This window comes from Xenopus tropicalis, chromosome 7, assembly GCF_000004195.4.
Source record: "Xenopus tropicalis strain Nigerian chromosome 7, UCB_Xtro_10.0, whole genome shotgun sequence".
NCBI classification, from domain to species: domain Eukaryota; kingdom Metazoa; phylum Chordata; class Amphibia; order Anura; family Pipidae; genus Xenopus; species Xenopus tropicalis.
This window is the reverse complement of record NC_030683.2, coordinates 10,604,951-10,632,171: the sequence shown is the minus strand read 5'-3', so window position 1 is coordinate 10,632,171 and position 27,221 is coordinate 10,604,951. Positions and strand designations below refer to the sequence as shown.

The 27,221-nt window shown below is 38.2% G+C and overlaps 1 protein-coding gene across 1 annotated transcript; it reads left to right on the top strand.

Annotated features, from left to right (window-relative positions):
- Positions 1-1,632: 1,632 nt before the first annotated feature.
- Positions 1,633-26,568, top strand: LOC116412151 (olfactory receptor 151-like). The gene is made up of 4 exons (XM_031905780.1): positions 1,633-1,765; positions 2,035-2,225; positions 11,452-11,511; positions 25,609-26,568. The coding sequence occupies exons 1-4, from the start codon at positions 1,633-1,635 to the stop codon at positions 26,566-26,568; spliced, it is 1,344 nt and encodes a 447-aa protein (XP_031761640.1).
- Positions 26,569-27,221: the final 653 nt, after the last annotated feature.

Genomic DNA, 27,221 nt, shown 5'->3' with positions numbered 1-27,221 from the left:
CAAAATGGAGCCTGCTTGTAACTCCTCCATGTTCTGTGATGTTGAACTACAACTCTCTACTGCTCATTGGCTCTCTACCCTCAAGAAATACAAAGGTGAGGAGAAGATTCTTTTTCTGCTATCATGTAAAGACTTTAGTTCTGCTCCATTTTTTGTACAAGCCACTACTTCTTTTAAGAGTAGACTTATTGCTCGATATCTCTTAGAAGGAGATGCTCGTGAATGGGCGGAATGGTGCATTGCAGAAAAGGCCAGTTTTTTTGGAGGATCCCTGTGCTTTTCTGTCCTATCTGAAAGCTACTTTTACTGGGGATTTATTCCCAGTTTCCTCTGACTTATTTTCTTCAAGTAAAAGCTTTCCTATTTACCCCTCCAGTCCTAAGATATTCACAGCTTGTCAAGTTAAATATATTGAATATTCACCCGCCTACTGTTCCTTCCTTTTTATGATTTTTGTGATGAGGAACCAGACTGTGAGGATGACTATACTGATTTTTCCGATTATGAAGATTGGAGATTGGATTTGGAGTCCGATGAGGATGAGATTCAAACTGCCATTAAGCCCATGTCTGTTCATTTACCTTCAGTTTAGTCTGTATCTGCCCCTCTGTCAGTTTTGGCTGTTCCGTAGTCTGACACCAAGCCTGAGACAGTTCAAGTCTCTCAGTCCTGAACCCTAGTTTGTGAGTCTGTCTGTTAAAAACCAGTCTCTTGCTCAAGTTCCTGCAGCCCAGCTTCCAGTGTCTGCTCCAGTACCAGCTATCCCCCCCAGGCCAGCATGCTCCCTGTCCTGCTCCAGTGCCCTGACAGCTTCCAGTTCTGATCCAGTGCCAGGCTTCCCAGCTTCCAGTTGCCCACTGCCAAGCCCCAGCTTCCAGTATCTGATCCAGTGCCAGCTTCCTGGCTGCTCCAGTGCCAGCTGCCCAGCTTCCAGTATCTGATCCAGTGCCAGCTGCCCAGCTTCCAGTGTCTGCTCCAGTGCCAGCTATCTCCCTGTCTGCTCCAGTGCCAGCTGCCCAGCTTCCAGTATCTGATCCAGTGCTGGCTGCCCAGTTTCCAGTGTCTGCTCCGGTGCTGGCTATCTCCATGCCTCCTGCTCCAGGGCTTTTTCCCCAATGGCTGCCCGCTCCTGTGCTAGACTCCACTCCTGTTCCAGACTCCACTCCTGTGCCGGCTCCCCGAAAGCTGCCGCTGCCTGCTCTAGCACCTGCTATCAGCCTGCCTGTTCCTGTACCTGCAGTCCAGTCTCCGGTTCCTGTACCTGCAGTCCAGTCTCTGGTTCCTGTACCTGCAGTCCAGCCAGTGCCTACTCCCGTGTCAGCTACCGAGCCTCCACCTCCTGTGCCTGCACCCTGATGGCTGCCTTCTCCTGTGCCTGCACCCCGATGGCTGCGATTTCCCATGCCAGCAGTCATATCTGTACCAGCTCCTTCCTCTGTGTCACTGCTTCAGCCTCCTGCTCCAGCTTTTGTTCCAGCTTCCCAGCAACATTTGCTTTATCCAGTTCGAGCTCCTGTGTCTGTTCATCAGTCTCTATCTCCTGTGCCAGTGCTTCACTGTTCAGCCCTTTTGCCAGTACTCCAGCCATCTTCTCCTGCCTCCGTGCCAGCGGTCCTGCCTGTGACAGCTCCCATGCCAGCTGATCTGGCTGCTCCTGCATCTGTGCCAGCAGTCGTGCCTGTTCCCGCTTCGGTGCCAATGCTTCTGCCAGCAGCCTCTGAGGACAAAACTGCTTCCGGACCTACCTTCCCTGCTACTGAATCTGGTGGTTCTGTTGTCCCAGACTCTGCCAGTCCAGTTGCAGTGAGTGGTGGTCTTGTTGCTTTCCCTGGGCCTCTCTCTTCCACCTGTAGTGGGTGTGTATGATGGTGCTCCACCTGTAATGGGTGTTTTGTGTGGTAACTTCTCCGCTGTGGCTCCTGACCTGGCATCTCATCCGTTGTGGTTCCTGACCCTGGATGTTCATTCACTGTGGTTCCCGATTCTGGCAACTTCAGTGTTTTAAATCCTGTACCTTGTGTTAATGATCTCTAGCTTCGGCTTCTGATCCTGGCGACCCTCTGGCTTTGGCTTCTGATCCTGGCGACCCTCTGGGTTCAGCTTCTGATCCTGGCGACCCTCTGGGTTCGGCTTCTGATCCTGGTGACCCTCTGGCTTCGGCTTCTGGTCCTGGTGACTCCTTTGTTCTGGCTCCAGGGATGTCTCAGATGTGGTTCCTAGACTTGGTTACTCTACTATTCTGGCCTCTGTTTCTGATGAACCACCTGAACTGGCGTACACTTTGTTTGGGATTTTTTCAAGCTGTTTTTTCCTTTGGTCCAATTTATGTTTGTGGTTTTTGGGCCAGTATTTTCTATTTTTTGCAGGTTTTCTGTTTTTGGTCTCTGTGGACTTGAAACTTTTGGACTGCAAGCCTTAAGGACATTTTTGTAAGGAAAATGCTTGAAAAATGTCCACCCGATCCTGGGATCGCCCAGTGGCCGATACTCAAGGGGGGGGTAATGTCAAGATCAGTCAGGATTCGATCACTGCTTATGTTTCTGGCAACATGCACTTACCTCTTGAGCCACTGGAGGCATTTTGAGCCGATTCTAACTCATTCTCTTGTCTGTCTTCTACTTTTCTGTCTGCTCCCTTTCCTCCGCCCACCTCATTATCCTCATGTGTTTCCCATCTTCTAATCTTGACCCTTTATAAGCCTGTCCCTGACCATTGCCATTTGCTTGGTCATTAAGCTGTTTCCTTTTCCTGTGACCCTGCCGCTGTGTTCCTTGTACCTGTGTCTATTCTTGTTATCCCCTTCTTGTTCCAAGCTCCAGATTCTGAGTCTTGTTCCTGCCCTTGCCCTGTTCCCTGGTCCCTTCCTTGTTCTGTTCTGACCGTGGCCTGTCCTCGACTTCGCTTGTTTGCTGCTAGCCCTGACCTTTGGCCTGAATTGGATTACATCTCTGCCTGCTGTTTCAACTATTCAAGTGTGTGTATATCCATTGTGTGCACTGTTACTTCACTATGTTTATTAAAGTTCTTCAGTAATCATCATGGCCTCTGACACCAGTCCTGTGGAATATGGTTACACTCTGCGTTACCCAGTCTTCAGGCTCCCAACTTCCTGGTACTCCACGGCGTCTCCTCAGGGTGATCATGACATATAATTAATCCTTATTGGAGGCAAAACAGTCCTATTGGGTTTATTTCAAGTTTGAATGATTCCCTTTTCTCTGTAATAATAAAACAGTACCTGTACTTGATCCCAACTAAGATATAATTACCCCTTATTGGGGGCAGAACAGCCCTATTGGGTTTATTTCATGGTTAAATGATTCCCTTTTCTCTGTAATAATAAAACAGTACCTGTACTTGATCCCAACTAAGATATAATTACCCCTTATTGGGGCAGAACAGCCCTATTGGGTTTATTTAATGGTTAAATGATTCCCTTTTCTCTGTAATAATAAAACAGTACCTGTACTTGATCCCAACTAAGATATAATTACCCCTTATTGGGGCAGAACAGCCCCATTGGGTTTATTTCATGGTTAAATGATTCCCTTTTCTCTGTAATTAAATAATTAAACTCAGGTCCCAGGCATTCGGGATAACTTGTCCCATACCTGTACATTATACTTGATCCTAACATAGATTTAATTAATCTTCTCTTCATTAAAAAAATTCTTTGGGTCTTACTGTAGATACGGACCCTACAGAAGTATGCGCAGTTGGGGCTAGCCGGGAATGAGCTTCAACTGCTCGTGCCGGGTCCTTGTTGGTGGTGAGACCCAAAGCATTTTCTGAAGTTGGCGCCTAAGTACGCTGCTGCACACTATAGGAAAAACCCCTATGCTGCTTAAAATGTTCTGTTATTCTAATCTAAAGGCATGGCTCCAACCTTGACATTCCAGCCTCATAGTTTAAATCTTCCAGCCCCTTTACCAGCCCAAAACTGCCCCCCATACTCAAGGTGAGGCCTTACCAGGGACCTGTAAAGAAGCAAAATTATGTTTTCATCCCTTGAGTTAATGCCCCCTTTTTTTATTAAAGACAGTACTGTATTTGCTTAAGTAGTCTGGAATTAAATAACTTGTTATGTATAAAAATCCCCAGACCCTCCTCAATTAAGAATCCCCCCAACAACTACCATTTAGTGTATAACATACAATCATACTATTTTTACCAAAGTGCACAACTTTGCACTTTTCAACTTTGAACCTCACTTTCTAGTTTGCTGCCCAGTTTTACAATTTTGTCAAATTGCTCTGCAAAGCGGCAGCATCCTGCATGGAACGTATAATTTTGCACAATTTAGTATTGTCAGCAAAAATAGAAACAGTACTTTCAAATCCCACCTCCACAAGTTAAAAATTAAAAGACTGTGGTAGTCTGCTAACAACACTGATTAGAAAATGTTCCATTTACCACTACTCTCTATAATCAATCCTTCAGCCAGTTCTCTATCCAAGTACAAATATTATGTTCTAAGTGGATGACATCCACTGCCATCCCAGAGTCGAGGGTTGTGCTCACCTCCTCATAAAAGGCAAATACATTTGTCTGGCAAGATCTGTTAAGCATCAAACCAAGCTGGCACAAATTCATAGTATTTGCAATGTATTCTGGTAGGGTACTTGAATAGATTGCAAATCAAAATAATAAAAGTCCTTTATTACATTTTCATTATGTTTTGCTTTGAGTCCCTTATCATTCCTTTCAAAAGTTTTCCTACCACTGATGTCAGACTAACAGGCTAGTTTAATAACCTGAGATGAATACCATCTGGTCCCAGACCTTTGTTTACCTTTACATGCTCGAGTCTCCTCTAGATTGACCCATGCATCAGTAGTTATATTACTAGAATTGAGTCGATTGAAAAAGGAAGCCTTCATCAACTGTTTCCTCAGTTGTGTAAACAGATGAAAAATTACAGTTCAGAATTTCTGCTTTTTCCCTGTTCCCATCAATCAACTGACCACCTGTGATAATGAGGGTCCCACACTTTCCTGCTTCATTTTATTACTATTTACATATTTAAAAAGTAATTTTACTTCATTTTACTCCTAGCTGCAATGCCCTTTTCCAGCTCTTTTAGATTGTCTGATAGCATTTTCGCATGCTTTATTGGCTTCCTTGTAAGTCTCAGATGTCCCAGATAACTTGAATGCTTTAAAAGCATTTTTTTGCCAACCTTTTAACGCTTTTTTTAAACCCTAAATGTTTTGCGTTATGATCTCATTCCTTTTACAAAGGAAACATACTTACCTGTATACTTGTTAAGCATCATTTTAAAAATATTCAATTTCTCTTCTGTGTTTAACCCTGTGAGAAGCCTTTCCCAGTTAATATATTGCAGAGATTCCCTCATACTGGCAAAGTTTGAATATCTAAGATGTAGTATTTTAGTTCCTCTCTCATAGAGCAGTCTCTGCAACGCAGTCTCAAAGAAGACCATGCTATGGCTGCTATTCCCTAAATGCTCACCCACACAAATGCTAGAGATGAGTTCAGTATTATTAGTTATTACCAGGTCCAAAATAGATTCATTCGTGGTAGGTTCTTGAATTGCCTGAAATAAAATATCCTCATTTTCAGCAAATGCAATAAACACTAGTTCTCCTTATTTACCCGACAAGCTCTGTGCATTTGCCAACACATAGCAGAGGATATTACAGAGAGTTAGATATAAGGTTTCTGTTAGCCTGTTTTCTTTGTAACTGAGGAATTTCCTTAGCCTTGGTTGAATTACAAGTATGGTAACCCTTAATGGGTATTTTATGACCCTTTTATGGATGAGTAACACCATTACTGGGATGGTAGCACCGCAATTTGCACATTCTCTACATAGAAATGTACCTACTAGATTGACTATGAAGATTTTCATTCATCCAGGTCATGGTATATCTAGTATAAATAAATCTAAAGCAACGGGACTTATTAAGTAATCATTGCAGAAGAGTTAATATGCTGAGGACTTCCCAGAGAGTTGAACTGAAGAAGCTGCTCGGATGAGTAGTGAAACATCTAAAATGATTACGTAACAAGTCCAGTTGATTTAGATTTATCTATACTAGATATACCTACTAGATTGTTCCTTCCCACAAGATTTTCACCTTTATTTTATACAAATCTTTCTTATCATTCTTAATTAACTGTCCTATATTTCTACTCCTTTTATGTGAAAATACTGTAAGAACTCAAATCACTTTTCAAATTCAGGATCACAATATTTCATTACTTTTTTTTTTATCCCACCAGAGTTACTATAAAACATAGTGATGAAAGTTGTTTGGCCACCTAATTTTTGGAACTTCTTATTACTCTTTATTAATAGCTCGTTTCTTGGATTAATGCTAACCTCTTCTTTAGCCTTCCATGATTCCTTTCTACCATTATTATTATTATTAACATTTATTTATAAAGCGCCAACATATTCCGCAGCACTGTCATAGTCCCATATGACAAACTTTTCTGCCACAAACTGCTCAAGCCCCTTAGAGATATGTGGAGAGAAAAAGAATGTACAGTATAGATGGGGATATCCCTTTTCCCTAACATGGATTAAAGGTGAGTGAGTGTAGGATTGGCCAGACTGGGCGTGAGTGTGACATAGTTGACCAGCTTGAAATATATTGCAATATATGGACAAACAATCCCTGTTTTGCTTAAAAGGGAGAGTATTTCTTCGTAGCCTTATGCACAGAATGTTTTAATGTCATATTTACAGTATATTGCTGATAGGTGAGTGCAGAGGGGCTCTTGTTGCTGTCTATATGAATTTTGTAATCACAGCCTCATTACACCCCCACACAACTTTTTGCTATAGCTTATACAGGAGCAGGGGCCAGCTCCATGTTGTAGGTAAGACGTTAGTATTTTGCAATGGTGTACAGGCAGTGGTACAAAGCTCGATTGATCTATCAACTTTTTATTGTAACTGCTTTGTACGTACAATGCTGTTCTAACATCTGTACCCTGGCAGTTTCAAAACTCAAGTAACACCTATGAGTTGTATGGCACCTTGGTAATTTTATCACAGTAACCCCACAGCATTCACACCTCTGTGAGTTTCAGATGTCACCTCTCTGATGAGTTACAATGCACCATTGTGATTGGATTAGTGGAAGAGTTGATATGCCAAGGACTTCCCATACCAGTCAGTTGAACTGAAGAAGCTGCTCAGATGAGTACTGAAACATCTTCAATGATTACTCAGCAAATCCAGTTGCTCTAGATTACTTCTACTAACTATACCATGACCTGGATGGTCATATTTACAAGCAACAGATAAAGCAGATTAGTACTAAAATTGGGCCACTGGAGAAAAGAATTAATACATATTTAACACACTAACTTAGTCATGGGAACTTGCAAAATGGTTGATTATCTATTGCCATCTGGTAGAAAGACAAGTTTTGTGGCCAATAACATCACAACCTCCTTAAAGGAGAAGGAAAGGCTACTAAAGTGTTAATCTCAAGATACAGGCATACCTTCGGTTCTCTCAATAGTGTCCTTAAGTCTCCCCATGTTTAGCTTGTTCAGGTGAACAGAAGCCTCATAGGAAAAAAATGCTGAGCTCTGTAAAAAATATCCCCATAATGACACTCTCCTGCACCAAGACCCCTGTACATGCTCAATTTGTGCTATGAGGAAGCTTCCTGCTGATTGGCTCAGATCACACGTTCCTAAGGGGGGGTGGGAGTTTGTAGCATTCTTGTGAGAGGTGGAAGCAGGAGAGGGGAGAGAGGAGAGAGCTGCACAGACTCTGGCACAGGAATTAAGGAGACAAGAAATCCTGTGTTTCTTTTGATAGAGGACTCAGTGCAGCGTTTCTGTGAGTGCTTATGGCTGTATTTACATAGACCTTTCTGATAAAGCTTACTTAGTTTTTACCTTTCCTTCTCCTTTACTGTTGAAATTACAGAAATATATTTCAAGAGCTTTTTCCCCAGATAATTATTCTACCATATTTTACAGATTACAGTTTTTATTGAGCACTAAGAACACATGTACAGAATATTAGGTAATGAAGTTGTATTCTCTATAGAATACCTTTTCTCAGGCTGCTTATATAAACTGTGTTCCTAATGAGACTCCAGGCCATTGTATGGAAGAACCTTCAGTTCCTCAGGCTGAGCAAAGACAAGATCTATCTGACTAATGTATTTGTATGATAAAAGGCACCTGACTTTGCTATGTAGGAGCACTGCAAGGTTAGACTTCAAGTAAGTAATGGAGGGCAGTGTTGGTTAATAAGAAGCTGTTGTCTTTATGTCTATTCTCTATTGACTATTCTGTTAAAGACAACATTGGTATTTCGACAAAACTGTAATTACCTAAAAGACAAAAAAAAAGTAAATGCAAGAAATATGTGATATGGTACAATTTTAGAGTTGTGTAATAATTATTGTTCTTATTTGCTACACATGATTTTTTTTGTGTTTCCTGTTCACAGACATTGTTGGCATTTTTAAATCTGCAGTCAAGAACATTTTTTAGGATTTACTTGTGTGAATGCTATAAATATTTAGCATTTTTGTGACTTCTATTGATACATGGCTATAAATAGAACACAAATGTGAATCATTTTACTGTTTCTTTCTGACATGAGCAACAGGTTTTTGCCTCTCACATCCAAAAACAGGGATCCCCAACCTTTTATACTGGTGAGTCACACTCAGATAGAAAAAGTGTTGGTGAACCACAAAAGGATGAAAAAAGTTCATTGGGGGTGCCAAATAAGCACTATGTGGACCATGTGGAATATTGGCCTGCAGGGGGCTCTGCTTGGAGTAAAACTGTCTCTGTGCTTCCAAACCTTGCCTCCAAGCCACAAATATAAAAATGGCACCTACTTTAGGGCCACTGGGAGCAACATCAATGTGGTGGTGAGCAACATTAACATGTTGAGTCTCTGGTTGGGACTCATTGCCCAAAACCATAGAAATATCTCTTAGTTGCAGACAGAGGTGGTTATACCTGAAATTCTCCCGTGCATAAATAGGAACTAAGGCTCTGCATCAATTAACCACGAACTAGGCACATCAAGCAGTGCAATCCATTTGATAGAGTTGTCATTTTTAGTCATCTTGTGGAACAAAACATCACAAGATGTTCTTTCTTCACTGTTGAATGGAGTAAAAGTTCTTCAAACCATATTGTTTCACAGCTACTATGATTTTCCTGCCTGCATTGGGCCCTGTAGTTTTTAGGGTGCTGCTGTGGGCGTTACTGAAATACACTGTGATATATTCTCCCAAACGGGATAAAGTGCCTGTTCTGAAGATCTCAACTCAGAAACAGAAGCTGTGCTTACCTGGCCTTGTCTGCAACAGGACCAGTCATGTTACCAGCAATATTCAATAATATATAAAAACAAACTATAATTTCTGGAATGCAGATGGGGGCTACTCTGTTTATATAATTATATATTTACATTTTTCATATATTTTTACTAAAATTTACTTTTATACACAGGAAGGAAGACTTGAAAAATGGCCTCAGAAAGTAAAGAAAATGTTTCAGGATTCATCATCCAAGGGTTCTCTGATACTCCTGAGCTTCAAACCTCTCTTTTTGTGCTAATCCTTGGAATCTATCTCATCATTCTGCTGGGAAATCTCATCATATTCTTAGTCATTTCATGCAATCCTCACTTACACACCCCCATGTACATATTCTTGCAGAACCTTTCTCTCATAGACATTTCTTCCACCTCAAATATTTTACCTAATTTGCTACATATTCTTCTCACACAACAAAATAACATTTCATTCTTGGGGTGTATGACTCAAGTGTACTTTTTTGCATCCTTGGCTGGCAGTGAATACTTTCTCCTGACGGCCATGGCATATGATCGTTATGTTGCCATCTGTGATCCCCTTCATTACATTGCCCGAATGAGCAGGAAACACTGTGCTGGGCTTATAACTGCAGCATTCACTGGTGGGTTTGTTGACACTATTGGCCATGTTACCCTTATATCTAAACTATCATATTGTGCTTCCCGTCTTATTAACCATTTTTTCTGTGATATCACACCATTACTAAAACTTTCCTGCAGCAGCACTTTTAGTGTGGAACTATTAATTTTCATAGAAGGGACTTTGGTGGTTTTTAATTCCTTCCTCCCAACTCTGACCTCATACATATTTATCATCTCTGCTATCCTGAAAATACAATCCTCAGAGGGGAGACAAAAAGCCTTTTCTACCTGTGCTTCTCACCTGGCCTGTGTGATAACCCTTTATGTGACAGTATTTTTCTTGTACATGAGACCCACAACTAGTTATTCCCTAAAAAGAGACAAGTATTTCTCACTGCTGTACATTGCCCTGGGCCCTGTGCTAAATCCATTTATTTACACACTGAAAAATAGAGAATTTCAATCTTCCTTTAATAAATTGAGGCAAAGATGTTTCGCTTTTTATTTTTATTAAGTATTAGCTTTATTACAGTCAACAAATTGTTTGTGCTTTGACCATGTATCTAGAAGTAGTGATGGGTAAAATTTTTCAGCAGGCGAATTTGCTGTGAATTTCCACATTTTGCCATTGGAGAATTTTTAGAGCAAAACAGGCACAAAAAAATTTGGCGCGGGAAAAAAATTGGCAAAAAAATAACTTGTTGCATGCTGTGTTACGCAAATTAACAGTTTTGCGAAACTGGACAGATTTGCTCTTCACTATCTAGAAGCATTAGAAGATAAATATAAATATCAAGTCGAAGTACAGACACTCTACACTGTTTTTTGTTTAAACTGTTCTTTTGCACTATCATTTTTAGCTGTTGCTTAGGGGCAGATTTACTAAAAAATATTTGTTTTCAGAAACTTGTTTATACTCTTGAGAGTTTTTTCATTTAAAAAATTCAATCAACAATGTATTTATTAATAGTCATGTTCATTTGCCAGTTGACTATACGAAAGTTTTTAAATTTTGCATTATTTTGATGCGAACATTTTGTGAAAGTTTTACAAAATTTTCAAGAATTTATTGCCATTTCTCAAAATGATTGTGAGATTTAAACATTTATTGTGACATTTATTTCCATTAATCTTCTTTATTTTTCCAAAGCAGGAAGTTCTCCATCGGCCATTTTAGGAGCACTGGCGCTCATTCTTGGAAAACAATAATGCACAAGTTTCCCTTGAAAGCGTGCAAAAACTCTAAACATTTGAATATTATCTTAATCCTGGCCTGCTTTTTGTCAGTCTTAAAAAGTTACATAACGTTTTATCTTGAACATGGTGTTTTTTATAAAAATTTTACAAATTTTTTGAGGAAATACTCTGAATTATACAAACTTTTTGAGAATAAAAATAAAACAATTGAATACTGCCAAAAACACACATGTACATTTAAAAAAAAAGGAAACATTTAAAAAATTGAACATTTCCCAAAAAACCTTAGTAAACCTTCAAAGTGTTTTTTTCCCAACACTTTTTAATGTTTTTGTTAGATTTTAACATTATCTAAATTTCTTTTTGCATGTGACTGGGATGTTACTGCAGCTGACAAGGTAAGAGTGTGGCAGTTAGGGTGTTTTTTAAAATACATTTTTGGAGTGTTTTTTTAATCTCAGATCTCAGGGTATTATCCAGCACCTGGTATAGATGAACATAGCAAAATCCAGAGCAGTAAGGGTATTTTACATCTTTACTGCATCAAAAGGCAGTACAGAACAATGGCAGCTACTATAGAAAGAGTGATTTTGGATATACACACTTAATACTTTGAAACCAGCTGAAAAAGCATTTGATAGGATTAACTGGTTTTACATGGAGATATGTTTTACTTGCAATGGGTTTGGTAATATTTTAATTGAGAAAATAATATCTTTATATCAAAATCCAAGTGCAAAAATAAGAGTCAATGGAACATATCGGACAAATTCTTAATTAAAAATGGTACTAGACACGGATGTCCACTTTCCCCTCTTCTTTTTGTACTAACTATTAAAACTTTATTATTAGCAATAAGACAAAATAAGGACATTAAAGGAGTTACTATTTATAAGATTGAACACAAAGTTTCTGCGTTTGCAGATGATCTTTTTTTATGTAACCCAACCTCACACTACCCTACCTTTTATGATGGTACTTATAAATATATTTAGCCAATTATCCAATTTTAAAATTAACTACAACTACTCTGAAATTTGAAATATTACCATTCCCCTCAATAAAGTTCAAACATTTTAAAAACATTTTTTCCTTTAAATGGGTCAAAGAGATCAAATATCTGGGGACTTATTTAACACAAAATGAAAAACTTCTCTACCCTAAGAATTATCTTCCATTATTTGGAATGATAGATAAAGACACTCAAAAATGTTCAAACATTTGCATATCTTGGATAGGTAGAATAAATGTAGTCAAAATGCTAATTCTCCCTAAAATTCTATACATCTTCCAAAATATACCAATAGATATCCCTGGAACATTTTTTAACAAAATTATCGAAATTTATATGGAAGAAAATACAAAACAAAAATCACTAAAAGTGATACAACGGTATACCCTACTATTAAATGGTGGTTCAAATTGAACAAAGAATATATGTTAGCCCCATATCCTTCCCCATTGATACCTTTATTTAATAACCTGGATTTTAAAGCAGGAATAGAAAACGGGACAATTAAATTATGGTCAGAAAACAAAAATCAAACCATTAAAATAAAGGATTTTATAGAAAAAAAACAAATAATAACAATAGATAAAGTACATTCTATATATGAAGATAATTCTAATTTTTCAATTTTGTATGAGCAAATAAAAGAATTTATCCATTCACTTCATATTTTAAATTCAGGAAGAGAACTTACCTGGTTTGAGAATCTTATTAATAGAAATACTCACCTTCCGAGAATCCTATCATTTTTCTATAAAAAATCAATAGCAAGATATGATATCAAACCACCATTTGCTGAAAAATGGGAAAAAGATCTTGGTATTAGCCTAAATTTTTTTTTACAATAATTCTAGGATATTCTCTTCAACGAAACTACAGGAATTTAATTACAAATTACTCTCAAGGTGGTACATTACTCTAGTTAAATTGAAAAAAATGTATGGTGTATCTTATATTTGCTGGAGATGTAACTCAGGAGTGGGGTCATACGAACACTTATGGTATCAGTGTAAAAAACTAGATCACTACTGGAATTCTATTCAGAAAATTATTGAAAACATTTTTCCAAAAGAACTCAAACTCAATTCTATATCAGTATTATTGTTATATGATAACAGAAAAAATGATACAATTTCTAATCCACTGATTAAGTATATCATCGCAAAAGCTAAAGCAATTATCCCACGAAAATGGAGAACCGTTGAACTACCAACATTATCTGAATGGTTCTATTTATTAGAAGAATCGAAATATATGGAAGAATCAATCGCTTACAAATGTGGGAGTATACTTAAACACTTCCAAAAGTGGAGACTATGGTCTGAATACATAGAGCGTAACCAAAAGAATCCCACTCTCTGAGATACAACTCCAAAAATAAATAAAACAGACACAATGGGGCTCATTTATCAATGCATCGCAGCACACAAACCGATGCAATTATGATTATGCGCCATTTTGTGGGCACACGCAATTGCATATGCGTTACATTGCGTCTGTTCATTTATGTTTCCACCAGTTCTTTTTTAATGCGCATGTAGCAAATACTGGGCAATAATGTCACAAACAACAACATGTTTTTTGGGGGTGTGGCTAGGGGCGCATTCTAAGTGCCCGATTTTTGTGTGAGTGTGCCCTTTGCGCCTATATATGTGCTATTTGCACGTATATAGGGGCAGATCTGTGAAGGCAAGCTTGCGTTGAAATCTTTACGCCTGTTCATTTGTGGCGTATTTCTGACTGCGTGTTCTTCAACATTTGCGCTAGTATATTCGCAGATTTGCGCTACAATAAACTAATTTAGGCATGTAATTAATAAAACCATGTTAATGTTAATTTATGATATATTGATTAGCATTATTAGAAAAATATCATTGTTAATTTGTTTACAATGTTTTAATAACATTTACCCCCTTTTTTTTTTTTAACTTTGTTCTTATCTATAAAGGCAGTTTCCCTTGTTAATGTGATGGAGTCTTTCATATCTTTTTTCCATTTAAACTCCAACTGATTGGGTTGTTAAGTTAGGAAGCATGTAGTTGGTACGGGCTTATTAGAGCATTAGCTTGCGCCATCTATGCACATAATTTATGACAAGTTTTGCGTCGTCATATGTGCAGTTTCGCGACATCATATGTCATTAATTGACATTAATTTAAAGGGGTGGGTAATTGTTGGAAAATATGTAATTTATTTTGTGTTTGACTTTGAGAAAGGGGTATTGTGCAACCCTAAATTGTCTTTACTGCCTTTTGATACAAAAAAGAAGAAAAATATCCAGAGGGCCCGAGATTTGGCTTTTGTCAGTTGTTTCTTAATCTCCTTAGGCTTTAAACTAGAATTTATAATTTAGTATAATTATACTATATACAATTTTGCTTACATATTTTTGACACCCTTTTTTTAAACAAAATTTGAAGCTCATCCCACATTTGTTTCAGGGTGGGCTCATGGCTGGCTTCTTCACTGGCCTCCTGCCAAGCTTCCTCCACTCTGGCCTCCAGGCTAGTCTTCTCCAAGTTTTCTTCCTGCTGATACAGGTATCGGTCACCTTATCCGGAAACCCGTTATCCAGAAAGCTCCGAATTATGGAAAGTCTGTCTCCCATAGACTCCATTTTAATAAAATAATTCAGAATTTTAAAACTGATTTTCTTTTTCTATGTAGAAATAAAACAGTACCTTGTACTTGATCCCAACTAAGACATTAATAATCCTTATTGGATGCAAAACAATCCTATTGGGTTTAATTAATATTTTATTGATTTCTTAGTAGACTAAGGGGCACATTTACTAACCCACGAACGGGCCGAATGTGTCCGATTGCGTTTTTTTCGTAATGATCGGTATTTTGCGATTTTTTCGGAAAATTGTCGCAACTTTTTCGTTACTAATACGATTTGTGCGAAAAAACGCGAGTTTTTCGGAGCCATTCCGAAAGTTGCGCAAAATCTGGCGATTTTTCGTAGCGTTAAAACTTGCGCCAAAAGTTGCGATTTTTTCATAGCGTTAAAACTTGCATGAAATGTCGCACCTTTTAAGTTTTAACGCTACGAAAAAGGCGCAACTTTTCGCCCAAGTTTTAACGCTACAAAAAATCGCCAGATTTTGCGCAACTTTCGGAATGGCTACGAAAATTCGTGTTTTTTGCGCAAATCTTATTGGTTACGAAAAAGTTGCGATAATTTCCGAAAAGTCGTAAAGACGCCGAAAAAATCGCAAAAAAACGAAAAAGTCACAAAATGTTCGTTTTCAAATCAGAATTTTTCCAATTCGGTTCAGATTCGTGTCTTAGTAAATGTGCCCCTTAAGGTATTGAGATCCAAATTATGGAAAGACCCCTTATCCGGAATACCCTTGGTCCCAAGCATTCTGGAAAATGGGTCCTATACCTGTATAGAAAAAAGGGAAAATAACCACACTTTGGGGCTGATTTACTTACCCACGAACGGGTCGAATGGAGTCCGATTGCGTTTTTTTCGTAATGATCGGTACTTTGCGATTTTTTCGTATGTTTTGCGATTTTTTCGGATTCTTTACGAATTTTCGGATCCAATACGATTTTTGCGTAAAAACGCGAGTTTTCCTATCCATTACGAAAGTTGCGTAAAAAGTTGCGCATTTTGCGTAGCGTTAAAACTTACGTGAAAAGTTGCGCATTTTTCGCGTAAGTTTTAACGCTACGCAAAATGCGCAACTTTTTACGCAACTTTCGTAATGGATACGAAAAACTCGCGTTTTTACGCAAAAATCGTATTGGTAACGAAAAATTCGTACAGAATCCGAAAAAATCGCAAAACATACGAAAAAGTCGCAAAATGTTCGTTTTCAAGTCGGAACTTTTCCAATTCGGGTCGGATTCGTGGGTTAGTAAATCAGCCCCTTTGTCTCTGATATTAAAAAAAAGGTCTGACACATTTTTGGCGTAAACCCTTAATCATAGGCTGATCTAAATGACATTGGTGCAGTTTTAAACATGGAACAGCGCCATCTACAGGTCAGAGACCAAAATCTACATAGTACAATGTAATAAAAAAAAACTAAACAATTTACTATATACAAGTGAGGTTTGAAATGAAATGAAATTAACACACAAAAAGTCAAGAACAGAATACAGTATACATTATAAATTAATATATGAAACAATATTATATAGCACTATAAACTTACTTAAATAGGAAATGAAACATAGACCATTTGAATTAATATATGCCAGGATGTTGTAAAACCATATGGGTTTGTTTGAGTAAGAGATTACAAATACAGGTTAATATATTTATACTGATATATACGACAGTCAGACAAAGTGGGTAATATCCCATTTGGAGTTCAAACCATTGAGTACATCATTTGAAGATCCAAAAGGTTTCTCTCAAGTTTAGAAGACATGAAAATTTTCCTCCTCTTGGAGAGGCCTGGACCTTTTGAATTATCTGTAATTTTAAATCACATGGGCCTATAGTGGTGCAGTTCCTAAAGTACTTACCGATAGGGGAATTGGAGCCAGCATTTTCTTTAGAGCGCATATGTTTTCTTGAACATTGTTTCTGGCAATTTAGAAATTCAAGTAAGTACACCCTTGGGGGCTGATTTACTAACCCACGAATCCGACCCGAATTGGAAAAGTTCCGACTTGAAAACGAACATTTTGCGACTTTTTCGTATGTTAAAACTTAACGCTACGAAAAATGCGCAACTTTTCGCGTAAGTTTTAACGCTACGCAAAATGCGCAACTTTTTACGCAATTTTCGTAATGGATAGGAAAACTCGCGTTTTTACGCAAAAATCGTATTGGATCCGAAAAATTCGTAAAGAATCCGAAAAAACATACGAAAAAATCGCAAAGTACCGATCATTACGAAAAAAACGCAATCGGACTCCATTCGACCTGTTCGTGGGTAAGTAAATCAGCCCCTTGGTGTCACAGTTTCCATAATGTTTTAATTTTATGTTTCTGTGTTACATTAGATTTAAAATCTGTGCCAACTACTACGACTTTGCATGTTTTGTGGGATCTTGACCCACATCAATACATCCCTACATTTTGGAGTCAATTAGGTCTATTTTGTGTAAAAATTGAATTAACCATGCTTGGAACAGGCATACTACCTAGCGCCATTGCCTTATGTGAAACATACTGTATCTAATTGGATGTGTCTAAAATATTTACTTTAACCCTGAATCAATGAATGGAAAGAATTTTTTTGACAGTTTATAAATCTTTCTAAACTTCACAAAATTTCTCTTTCTGGCTTTCTTATATGCTAAATGAACTTTGAATATCTTCTAGTGACATAGAAAAGTTGGGTTGAGAAAATACCAAAGTCCATCAAGTTCAACCCTTCCAAGTGAACCCCAGTGATCACTCAGACCCATACTGACCTATACATTTTAGTATTACAATAGCCTTAGATAAGAAATGATCCAAAGACTAGTGATGAAAAATCGAAGAAACTGCTAAAAAAATCTGCAAAATGGCAAAAAATTTGCAAAACACATTGGTCAATAGGCGGCAAATTTTATGTGGGAGACATTTTTTTATGTACGACTTTTTTTTCTTTTTTTTTTACTCAATGAGCATTTTTTGTGAGTGTTATTTTTATCTTGGTGACTTTTTTGTCTCGTCAACAATACCTTCTTGTCCCGGACCTTTGTTTACCTTTACATGCTCAAGTCTCTTTTGAATTTCCTCCAGACTGACCCGTGCATCAGTAGTTATATTACTAGAACTGAGTCTATTAAAAAGGAAGCCTTCATCATCTATTTCCTCAGTTGTGCAGACAGATCAAAAATTAAATTTTGGAATGTCTACTTTTTCCCTGTTCCCATCAATCAACTGATAATAAGGGTCCCACACTTTCCTGCTTCATTTTATTTTTTACTATTTAGATATTTAAAAAGTAATTTTGGATTCATTTTACTCTTAGCTGCAATGCCTTTTTCCATCTCTCTTTTAGATTGTCTGATAGCATTTTTGCACGCTTTATTGGCTTCCTTGTACACAATGAAAGTCTCAGCTATCCCAGATAACTTGAATGCTTTAAAAGTATGTTTTTTTTTCTTGCTAACTTCTTAAAGGAGAAGGAAAGGCTAATGAAGAGTTAATCTCAAGCTGCAGGTATAACTTCAGTTCTCTCAATAGCGCCCTTAAGTCTCCCCATATTTCTCCTGTTCAGATGATCAGAAGCCTCATAGGAAAAAGAAAAAGCTGAGCTCTGTTAAGAAAATCCCCATAATGCCTCACTCCTGCACCAAGACCAAGACTGCTGTTCATGTGCAGTTTGTAAGACTATGAATCAGCTTCCTGCTGATTGGCTCAGTTCACACATTCCTAAGGGGGGAGGGAGTACTTAGCATTCTTGAGGGGGGGAGAGGAGAGAACTGAACAGACTCTGGCACAGGAATTAAGGAGATACGGATGAAGACAAGAAATCCTGTGTTTCTTTTGATAGAGGATTCAGTGCAGCTTTTCTGTGAGTGCTTATGGCTGTATTTACATAGACCTTTCTGATAAAGCTTACTTAGTTTTTACCTTTTCTTCTTCTTTAATAAAAGATTACAGAAATATTTCAAGAGCTTTTTCCCTAGGGAATTATCTACTATATTTAATAATTTACAGCACTAAGAATAGTGTAATGAATAGGTAATAGGTAATGAAATTGTATTCTCTATAGAATACCTTTTCTCAGGCTGCTTATATAAACTGGGTTCCCAATGAGACTCCAGGTCATTGTATGGAAGAACCTTCAGTTCCTCAGGCTGAGCAAAGACAAGATCTATCTGACCAATGTATTTGTATGATAAAAGGTACCTGGCTTTGGTAATGTAGGAGCACTGCAAGGTTAGAATTCAGGTAAGTAATGGAGGGCAGTGTGGGTTCATAAGAAGCTTTGTCTTTGTCTCTATTCTCTATTGACTATTCAGTTAAAAACAACATTGGTATTTAGACAAAACTGTAATTACCTAACAGACTTAAAATGAAATAAAAATAAATGCAACAAGAAAAATGTGATAGAGAGGAAATGAGGTACAATTTGTATAATAATTATTATTTCTATTTGCTACACATGATTTTTTGTTTTCTGTTCACAGACATTGTTGGAATTTTTAAATCTGGAGTCAAGCCCATTTTATAGGATTTGCATGTGTGAATGCTATAAATATTTAGCATTTTTGTGACTTTCATTGATACTTTTTATAAATAAAATAGAGCACAAATGTGAATCATTTTACTGTTTCTTTCTGACATGAGCAATAGGGTTTTTGCCTCTCACATCCAAAACCAGGGATCCCCAGATAGAAAAAGTGTTGGTGAGCCACAAAAGGATGAAAATAGTTCTTTGGGGGTGCCAAATAGGCACTATGTGGATCATGTAGAATTCTGGCCTGCAGGAGGCTCTGTTTGGAGTAAAACTTGTCTCCAAGCCACAAATATAAAAATGGCACCCACTGGGAGCAACATCAATGAGGTTTGAGTAACATATTACTCTCGAGCCACTGGTTGGGGATCATTGTGCAAAACCATAGAAGTATCTCTTAGTTGCAGACAGAGCTGGTTATGCTTGAAATTATCCTGTGCACAAATAGGCTCTGCATCAATTAACCACAAACTAGGCACATTTTATGCACAGTTGCAATGGAAAGGGCACATATTGACCCTCACAGGTTTCAAGCAGTGAAATTTATTTTATAGAGTTGTCATTTTTAGTCATCTTGAGGAACAAAACATCACAAAATGTTCTTTCTTCGCTGTTAAATGGAGTTCTTCAAAATATATATTGTTTCACAACTACTTTTATGATTTTCCTGCCTGCATTGGGCCCTGTAGTTTTTAGGGTGCTGCTGTGGGAGTTACTGAAATACACTGTGATATATTCTCACAAAAAAGGATAAAGCTCCTGTTCTGAAGATCTCAACTCAGAAACAGAAGCTGTACTTACCTGGCCTTGTCTGCAACAGGACCAGTCAGGTTACCAGCAATATTCAATAATATATAAAAACAAACTATAATTTCTGGAATGCAGATGGGGGCTACTCTGTTTATATAATTAAATATTTACATTTTTCATATAATTTTACTTTGGATTTGCTCAAATCCTGATGAAAGAAATAAACATCTCCATTCCTTATGGAAAACTTTAGTTAATCAGGGCTACCATCCACAGGTTATTGATGATCAGATCCACAGAGCACACTCTTGGATTACAAACAAAAAATAGAAATCAACAGGGTACAAATTGTAGTCACCTACAACCCACAGCTGAACTTTATAAGAAAAATAGCCAGGGACCTGGGACCTGGAGAAACAGGGCAAAAACTGCGCACAAGGATGAACCATCACAGAACTTTGGATCTGAACGAGAAAGGAAGATCTATGAATTCAAATGTATGGAGTTATTCAACACATTAAGACAGGGCCTTAATTTGGGGTCAGGTTTCATGTCACACTATCTGATCTGACTGAATCCAGACCCCTGGACTATTTACAACCCACCCTAATAAACCTTAATTACTTTCACTATCTTCACAAGTTATCTCTATCTATCTGTAACTTCCTAATTCATTGCTTGTAAACACTTCTCTCTGATCTATCAGTATAAATGTTGTGCCATTCCAGTTCTCATTTGTATTTTGCCTGATGAAGGGGCCTTAGAGCTCCGAAAGCTTGCAATGTATTTTTATTGTTAGCCAATATAGGTATCATTTCTACAATACTCTTGTATTTGTGTTTTGTTGTTTTTTTATTATTATTTTTGACACTGGCTAACACGGTACTACAGTTTTTGTTTTAGGATACAAAACGCAAATAATAAAAAATCCTGCTGTCTGGTGCTACCTACATACATTTGGTGAGTTTACTTGAGTGAGTTTACTTTACTTTACACAATGGGCCTCCAGTTTGTTGGGTCAATCCTGTACGTACAATACTTCTTTTGGTAAATGATCAGCCTCCTGGATAGTTGAAAATAAGTACCAAATTATGTTTGCCATTGAATGCAGTGGTCAGTGGGAGACATATTAACAAACCTATTTTCTCACTCTATGAACGGCATGCCAAGTTGCGCTTGTGCAAAAACTTGTGCAATGCACCAACTACCAAACAGGTGGGACAGAGGGAATCCTGGTACTGTACTAACCTAGGAGCAGGAATAAGGCTACCATCAATGGCCAAAAGTGCATAAACACAAAATGGGAGTTTATTCTGCTCAAACAGAACAGGAAGTTACTCCATCTATCAATATATGACAATTTACTACTTATGTTTGCTTCATATTGAGAAAGAAAAGATTGAAAAAGGCCTTAGGAGTCACAAAAATATTTTGGGACTGGTCTTTTTTCATAATCCTGTGTGAATAAAGTGTGTTCCCTTTGTATCAAGCTGACAAGCCGATGGCAAAAAATGAATGCAATCTGGTCAGTCTACCCAGTTAACACCAGAACATGCAGGGGCCGATTCACTAAAGTGCATTTTAACGTGCGCTATTTATAGCGCGCGTTAAAAATTTTATCGCGTCTTAATTTTCGCGACTTTTTGCACGATTCACTATTAGTACACTTGCACTATTTTACGTGCGGTATTTCATGCGATATTTTTGTCACAATAAATAGCGTGCGCGGTATTTTTCGCATGCATGCTATTTATCGCAAGCACCAATTGTCGCGACATTACACATGCGACAATCGGCAGCATAAAACTGGCAACATTTTGCCCTGGGAGAGCACAGAGTGCTAGAGAGGTGCTGTATAAATGTTTATTTGCAAAAAAAAAAGGAAAGGAAGGGGGGGGAGTGTCCGGGGCCTCGGGGGCCTCTGCTGGTGGGGCCTCTGCTGCTGGGGCCTCTGGGGCTGCTGGAGGTCGGGCCTAGGGGGCCGCTGCTTGTGGGGCCTCTGGGGCTCATGGAGCCTGGTGGGCCTCAGGGGCCACAGGAGCCTGGAGGGCCTGGGGTTGTGCCTGGGGATGAGGCGCCAGCTGAAGTTCTGTGAGATAGCATGCAAGATGTTATTTTGTGTAATATATTATACATATATATATATATATATATATATATATACATTCATACACCATCAAAAATAACGGGGCCCCTCACAACAACATTTTTTGGGCCCCCCTCCTCCCATGCCCCCAATGGCCCCTCCCCCTGTGAACTCTTACATCAATACAAAGGACACACAGACATTGTTAGCCAGGGCCCCCTAAAACATTCGTGGCCCTTCCCCCAAATGACTCACACTATGGGCCGCTCCCTGCTGCTTCCCCCCTGCTTTAAACTCATTTTGCATATGTATACACCTGGGTGCCTGTGGCAAAACAAAATCTAAATAGGCATGGGGTGACAGCACACACAGGATTTTCACAAGGAGTCACGAAGATGTGAAATAATATTCAGAGGTTTATTGTGACCAATGTTTCAGTTCCTCACTGGCATTATGGTTGAACGTGATGGACGTATATCTTTTTTCAACCCAACTTACTATGTTACTATGTTAATTTCATCATCCCTGACATTTCTTACATTTGTACTTTTAGTTCAAATTACTTGCTAAATCCTTTACTGAACGTATACTGAAAAAGCATAATAGAGTACAATAATTACCTTCTGCAATTTCAGCGACCAGATCTGAATTCCTGCGCGTCAGGTCAGACCATAGGCGCTGGAGCAGGCAGAGGTCCACATCAAGGGCAAACCCGGCGAGCAAACATTCTCTAAGCTCGCGCAGGATCGCCCTCTTCCTCTCGTGGACCCCTAAGTCCCCCAGCGGCAGGTTGTCATATCCTGAGCTCAGGAGAACAGTGACAATATAGCGCCTCTCCCCTGGTAGCAGATCAGAAACCCCAGGCATGATCCTCTCTGTAGTGTGACTGCAGGCTCAATGACACAAAATGGGCCCAAGTCGCACATGTCACGAGATTACAAAATCGCTACAAAATGTCCGCCAGTCGCGAGATTACAAAGTCGCGACAAAAAAATTGCCAAAATATACATAGTAATGTAATTTGCGTGACTAAATATTTACTGCTATAGTACTGTATATTATCGCGACTAAATATTTACCGCTATAGCACTGTATATTAGTAGCGAAATTCCATACATGCCAAGACTTTAGTAAAATTGAGTAAAAAGACACAGACTTGAATAAATAACACTGTAAGTCCATATTTTATTGCCAAAAACTCATTTACTGTACTTTTGTATAATTTTTGACCTGCCTGAAGTAGGTGTTAATTTTCGCATAGCCGAATGCGATATTTAGCGCGCCTAAGTGTTTGTGAATCATGCGATCGTATTCTTTTCAGTGCAAAAATTAATGCATGCGTTAAAACCAGCGCGAAAAATACCGCATGCGAAAATGGCGACTTAACACACACGATAATACTATGGTGAATCGCGCGCTAATTATCGCGACTTATTTAACGCAAAAAAGAGAAAGACCCCCATATTAGTGACAATAAAAACTGCAGATCTGCAAGATCAGTAAGAGTTTCCATTACTGGCCACTGGTGAAAGGATATAAACAACCGCAAGAAATCCTCTGCACTCACCCATTGTCAATATGTAGAAACAGGACATTAGGACATTTCTGTGCATTCAGCTACTAAGAAATGCCTTCCCTCCCCACCCCAAAAAGAGGGATTGTTTGTCCGTACATTGCAATATACTTCAAGCTGGCCAACTACGTCAAAGTCATCCCTTCTGGCCAGTCCTACACTGACTGACCTACAGTATATAAGTAATTTAAGATTAGTACTGAGCAAAGGGACTAAGTTTTACCTGCAACATGCTTGCTTATAAGGTTAAAACTCCCATATGGCTGCCCTTTTATTGGCTCCATTGGGATCACCTGACTGTAGCTGGGAATAGTGGGGGCTACAACATGGAGCTGGCCACTGCTCCTGTATAAACAATAACACAAGAAAAAGGGAAAGTTGTGCTCAACCACTAAATAGTAAACCATTAGGCGGGGGTGCAATGAGGCTGTGACCACAAAATACATATAAACAACCGCAAGAAATCCTCTGTGAAAGGACACATTTTGTGGCCAATACCATCACTAAATTCTTAATAAAACGAAGTTTACAGAAATACTTTTCCAGAGGGTTTTCCCTAGAGAGGTAGTTAGGAAACATTTCACAGATTATAGTTTTTATAGAACACTAAGAATATATTTATAGAAAATGTGCTAATGATTGTGTATTCTCAAATGAATTCCATCTGTCTCACTGGTTATATAAACTGGGTTCCTAAAGAGACCGGCAGACTCTGTGCCCCTGCATGGAACAACCTTCTGGCCCTCAGGCTGAGCAAAGACAAGATCTATCTGATAAAGGTAACTGTATGATAAATCAAATACTTTGCAATTTAGGGGAAATGAATGATTAGAGTGTAGGTAAGTAATGGAGGGCAGTGTGGGTTCATGAGAAGCTTTGCCTTGATTACTATTCTTTAATAAATTATAGATGTATGCTGACTATTTTTGTTGACTGTCAAAAAATAGTTTTAGTATTTTAATGCAGTAAGACAGAATTGTATTGTCCTAACAGGCTTAATAAATGCAAAAAGAAAAATATGCAGTGGAAGAAATCTACAGTCCTATTGTCCAAGTGCTTTTTTTTTTTTACTTTTTCGCAGTTTGTTAGAATTTGCAAAGAGAACTGACTGATAATGGAGTAAAGAACATTTTTTGAAAAAGTGTCTGTGTCAGCGCAGTATATAAACTCCAACACAAACCATTTTTAGAAATATATTTAGCACTTTTGTGACTTTTATTGAAAGAGTTTCTACATTCTGTTCTCATTGGGTACAGAAATAACACAATGCACAAATCTGTACCATTTTGCAATTTTTTTTCTGACATAAGCGCAAGATTTCTGCCCCACACCACAAACTATCAAAACATAGAAATATCTTTCAGTTACAGACAGAGCTGATTATACATGACAATTCTCCTGTACATAAATTGAACTAATGGTCTGTATAAATACAAACTAGGCACATATTATGGCACCAATGTTATGGTAATAGTGTCATCTGTTTTATACAGCTGTCACTTTTGATGCACCAAATAGGTAATAAAACCATTACAAAAGTAACTGACACCAATGTTCTTTCTCAGATTTTGAATTAAGTAAAAAGTTCTGCAAACTGTATTGTTTCACAGCTATTCTATGAGTCTTTTGCTCACATTTGGTTTTCGTTGTAGTTTTCACGGAGCCGGTGGGGGAGTTACTCAAATACACTGAGCTGTGATAAATACTCACAGAAGGGATAAGGTTCCTGCCCTGAAGATCTGAGCTCGTAAACTGAAGCAGTGGTACCTGCCCATGTCTGCAACATTCCCTAACAGGATCAGTCAGGTTACCAGCAATGTACAATAGTATATAAAAATAAAATCTAATTTCTGGAATACAGATGGTGGGTACGCTACTTATATCATTATATATTTATATATTTGATATATTTTTACTATAGTTTACTTTCATACACAGGAAGGAAGACTTGAACAAATGGTCTCAGAAAATAAAGAAAATATTTCAGAATTCATCATCCAAGGGTTCTCTGATACTCCTGAGCTTCATATCTCTCTTTTTGTGCTATTCCTTGGAATCTATCTCATCATTCTGCTGGGAAATCTCATCATATTCTTAGTCATTTCATGCAATCCTCACTTACACACCCCCATGTACATATTCTTGCTGAACCTTTCACTCATAGACATTTCTTCCACCTCAAACATTTTACCTAATTTGCTACATATTCTTCTCACACAACAAAATAACATTTCATTCTTGGGGTGTATGACTCAAATGTATGTTTTTGTGGCCTTGGCTGCCAGTGAGTACTTTCTCCTGACGGCCATGGCATATGATCGTTATGTTGCCATCTGTGATCCCCTTCATTACATTGCCCGAATGAGCAGGAAACACTGTGCTGGGCTTATAACTGCAGCATTCACTGGTGGGTTTGTTGAACCATCGAGCATTGTAGTACTTATACCTAAACTATCATATTGTGCTTCCCATCTTATTAACCATTTTTTCTGTGATGTCACACCATTGCTAAAACTTTCCTGCAGCAGCACTTTTAGTGTGGAACTTTTCATTTACATTGAAGGGACATTGCTGACTTTCAATGCCTTCCTCCTTACTCTGGCCTCATACATATTTATCATCTCTGCTATCCTGAAAATACAATCCTCAGAGGGGAGACAAAAAGCCTTTTCTACCTGTGCTTCTCACCTGGCCTGTGTGATAACCCTTTATGGGACAGGATTTTGCCTGTATGTGAGACCCACCACAAGTTATTCCCTAAAAAGAGACAAGTATTTCTCACTGCTGTACATTGCCCTGGGCCCTGTGCTAAATCCTCTTATTTACACACTGAAAAATAGAGAATTTCAATCTTCTTTTAATAAAGTGAGGCAAAGACTTTTAGTTTTTGTATTCTAAATAAGTGTCAGCTTATAGAAGTTAATAAGATTTCAATCTGACCATGATAGCTGTCAGAACACTGTGAGTAAGGAGAGACATACAGTAGTTGCCTAAGCTTTATTAACTGATTGAATGTTTCAGTTACAGAATTTTACAGATTGGTACCACTTGTGGAGAGAAGAAAATCCAAAGACTTAATACACTTATAAAGGAGTAGGAGGAAAAACTAAAAACATACAGCAACAGTGTCAGAATCCAGTTGGAGCTCTACTCAAGCAAATAACATTTAGATGATTGATTCTGACACTATTGATATAATTTTTCAGTGTTTCCTCCAAGTACTAATAATCAGTATCAGAATGCCTTCAACTCTTGTGATAGAGACCTATACAGGTATGGGATCCCTTATCCAAAAAAAACATTATCCAAAAAGCTCTGAATTATGAGAAGACCATCTCCTACAGAGTCCATTTTAATCAAATAATTCAAATGTTTAAAAAACTTGTTCCCTAATAAGATATCATTAATCCTTATTGGAGGCAAAACAATCCTATCAGGTTTATTTCATGTTAAAAGATATTTTTAGTAGACCTAAATCATGGAGATCCAAATATAAGGTCTCGTATCCAAAAAAAAACTCAGGTCATGGGCTTCCAGGATAACAGGTCCCA

What these genes read in the sequence shown, in the direction of transcription:
- LOC116412151 (XM_031905780.1), top strand. Translation starts at nt 1,633, where the DNA reads ATGCCAGCTGATCTGGCTGCTCCTGCATCTGTGCCAGCAGTCGTGCCT. An exon ending in AGATGTGGTTCCTAGACTTG is followed by an intron (nt 2,226 to 11,451) that starts GTTACTCTACTA and finishes TGTTTTTGTTAG; the next exon opens with ATTTTAACATTATCTAAATT. An exon ending in ATGTTACTGCAGCTGACAAG is followed by an intron (nt 11,512 to 25,608) that starts GTAAGAGTGTGG and finishes TTTCATACACAG; the next exon opens with GAAGGAAGACTTGAACAAAT.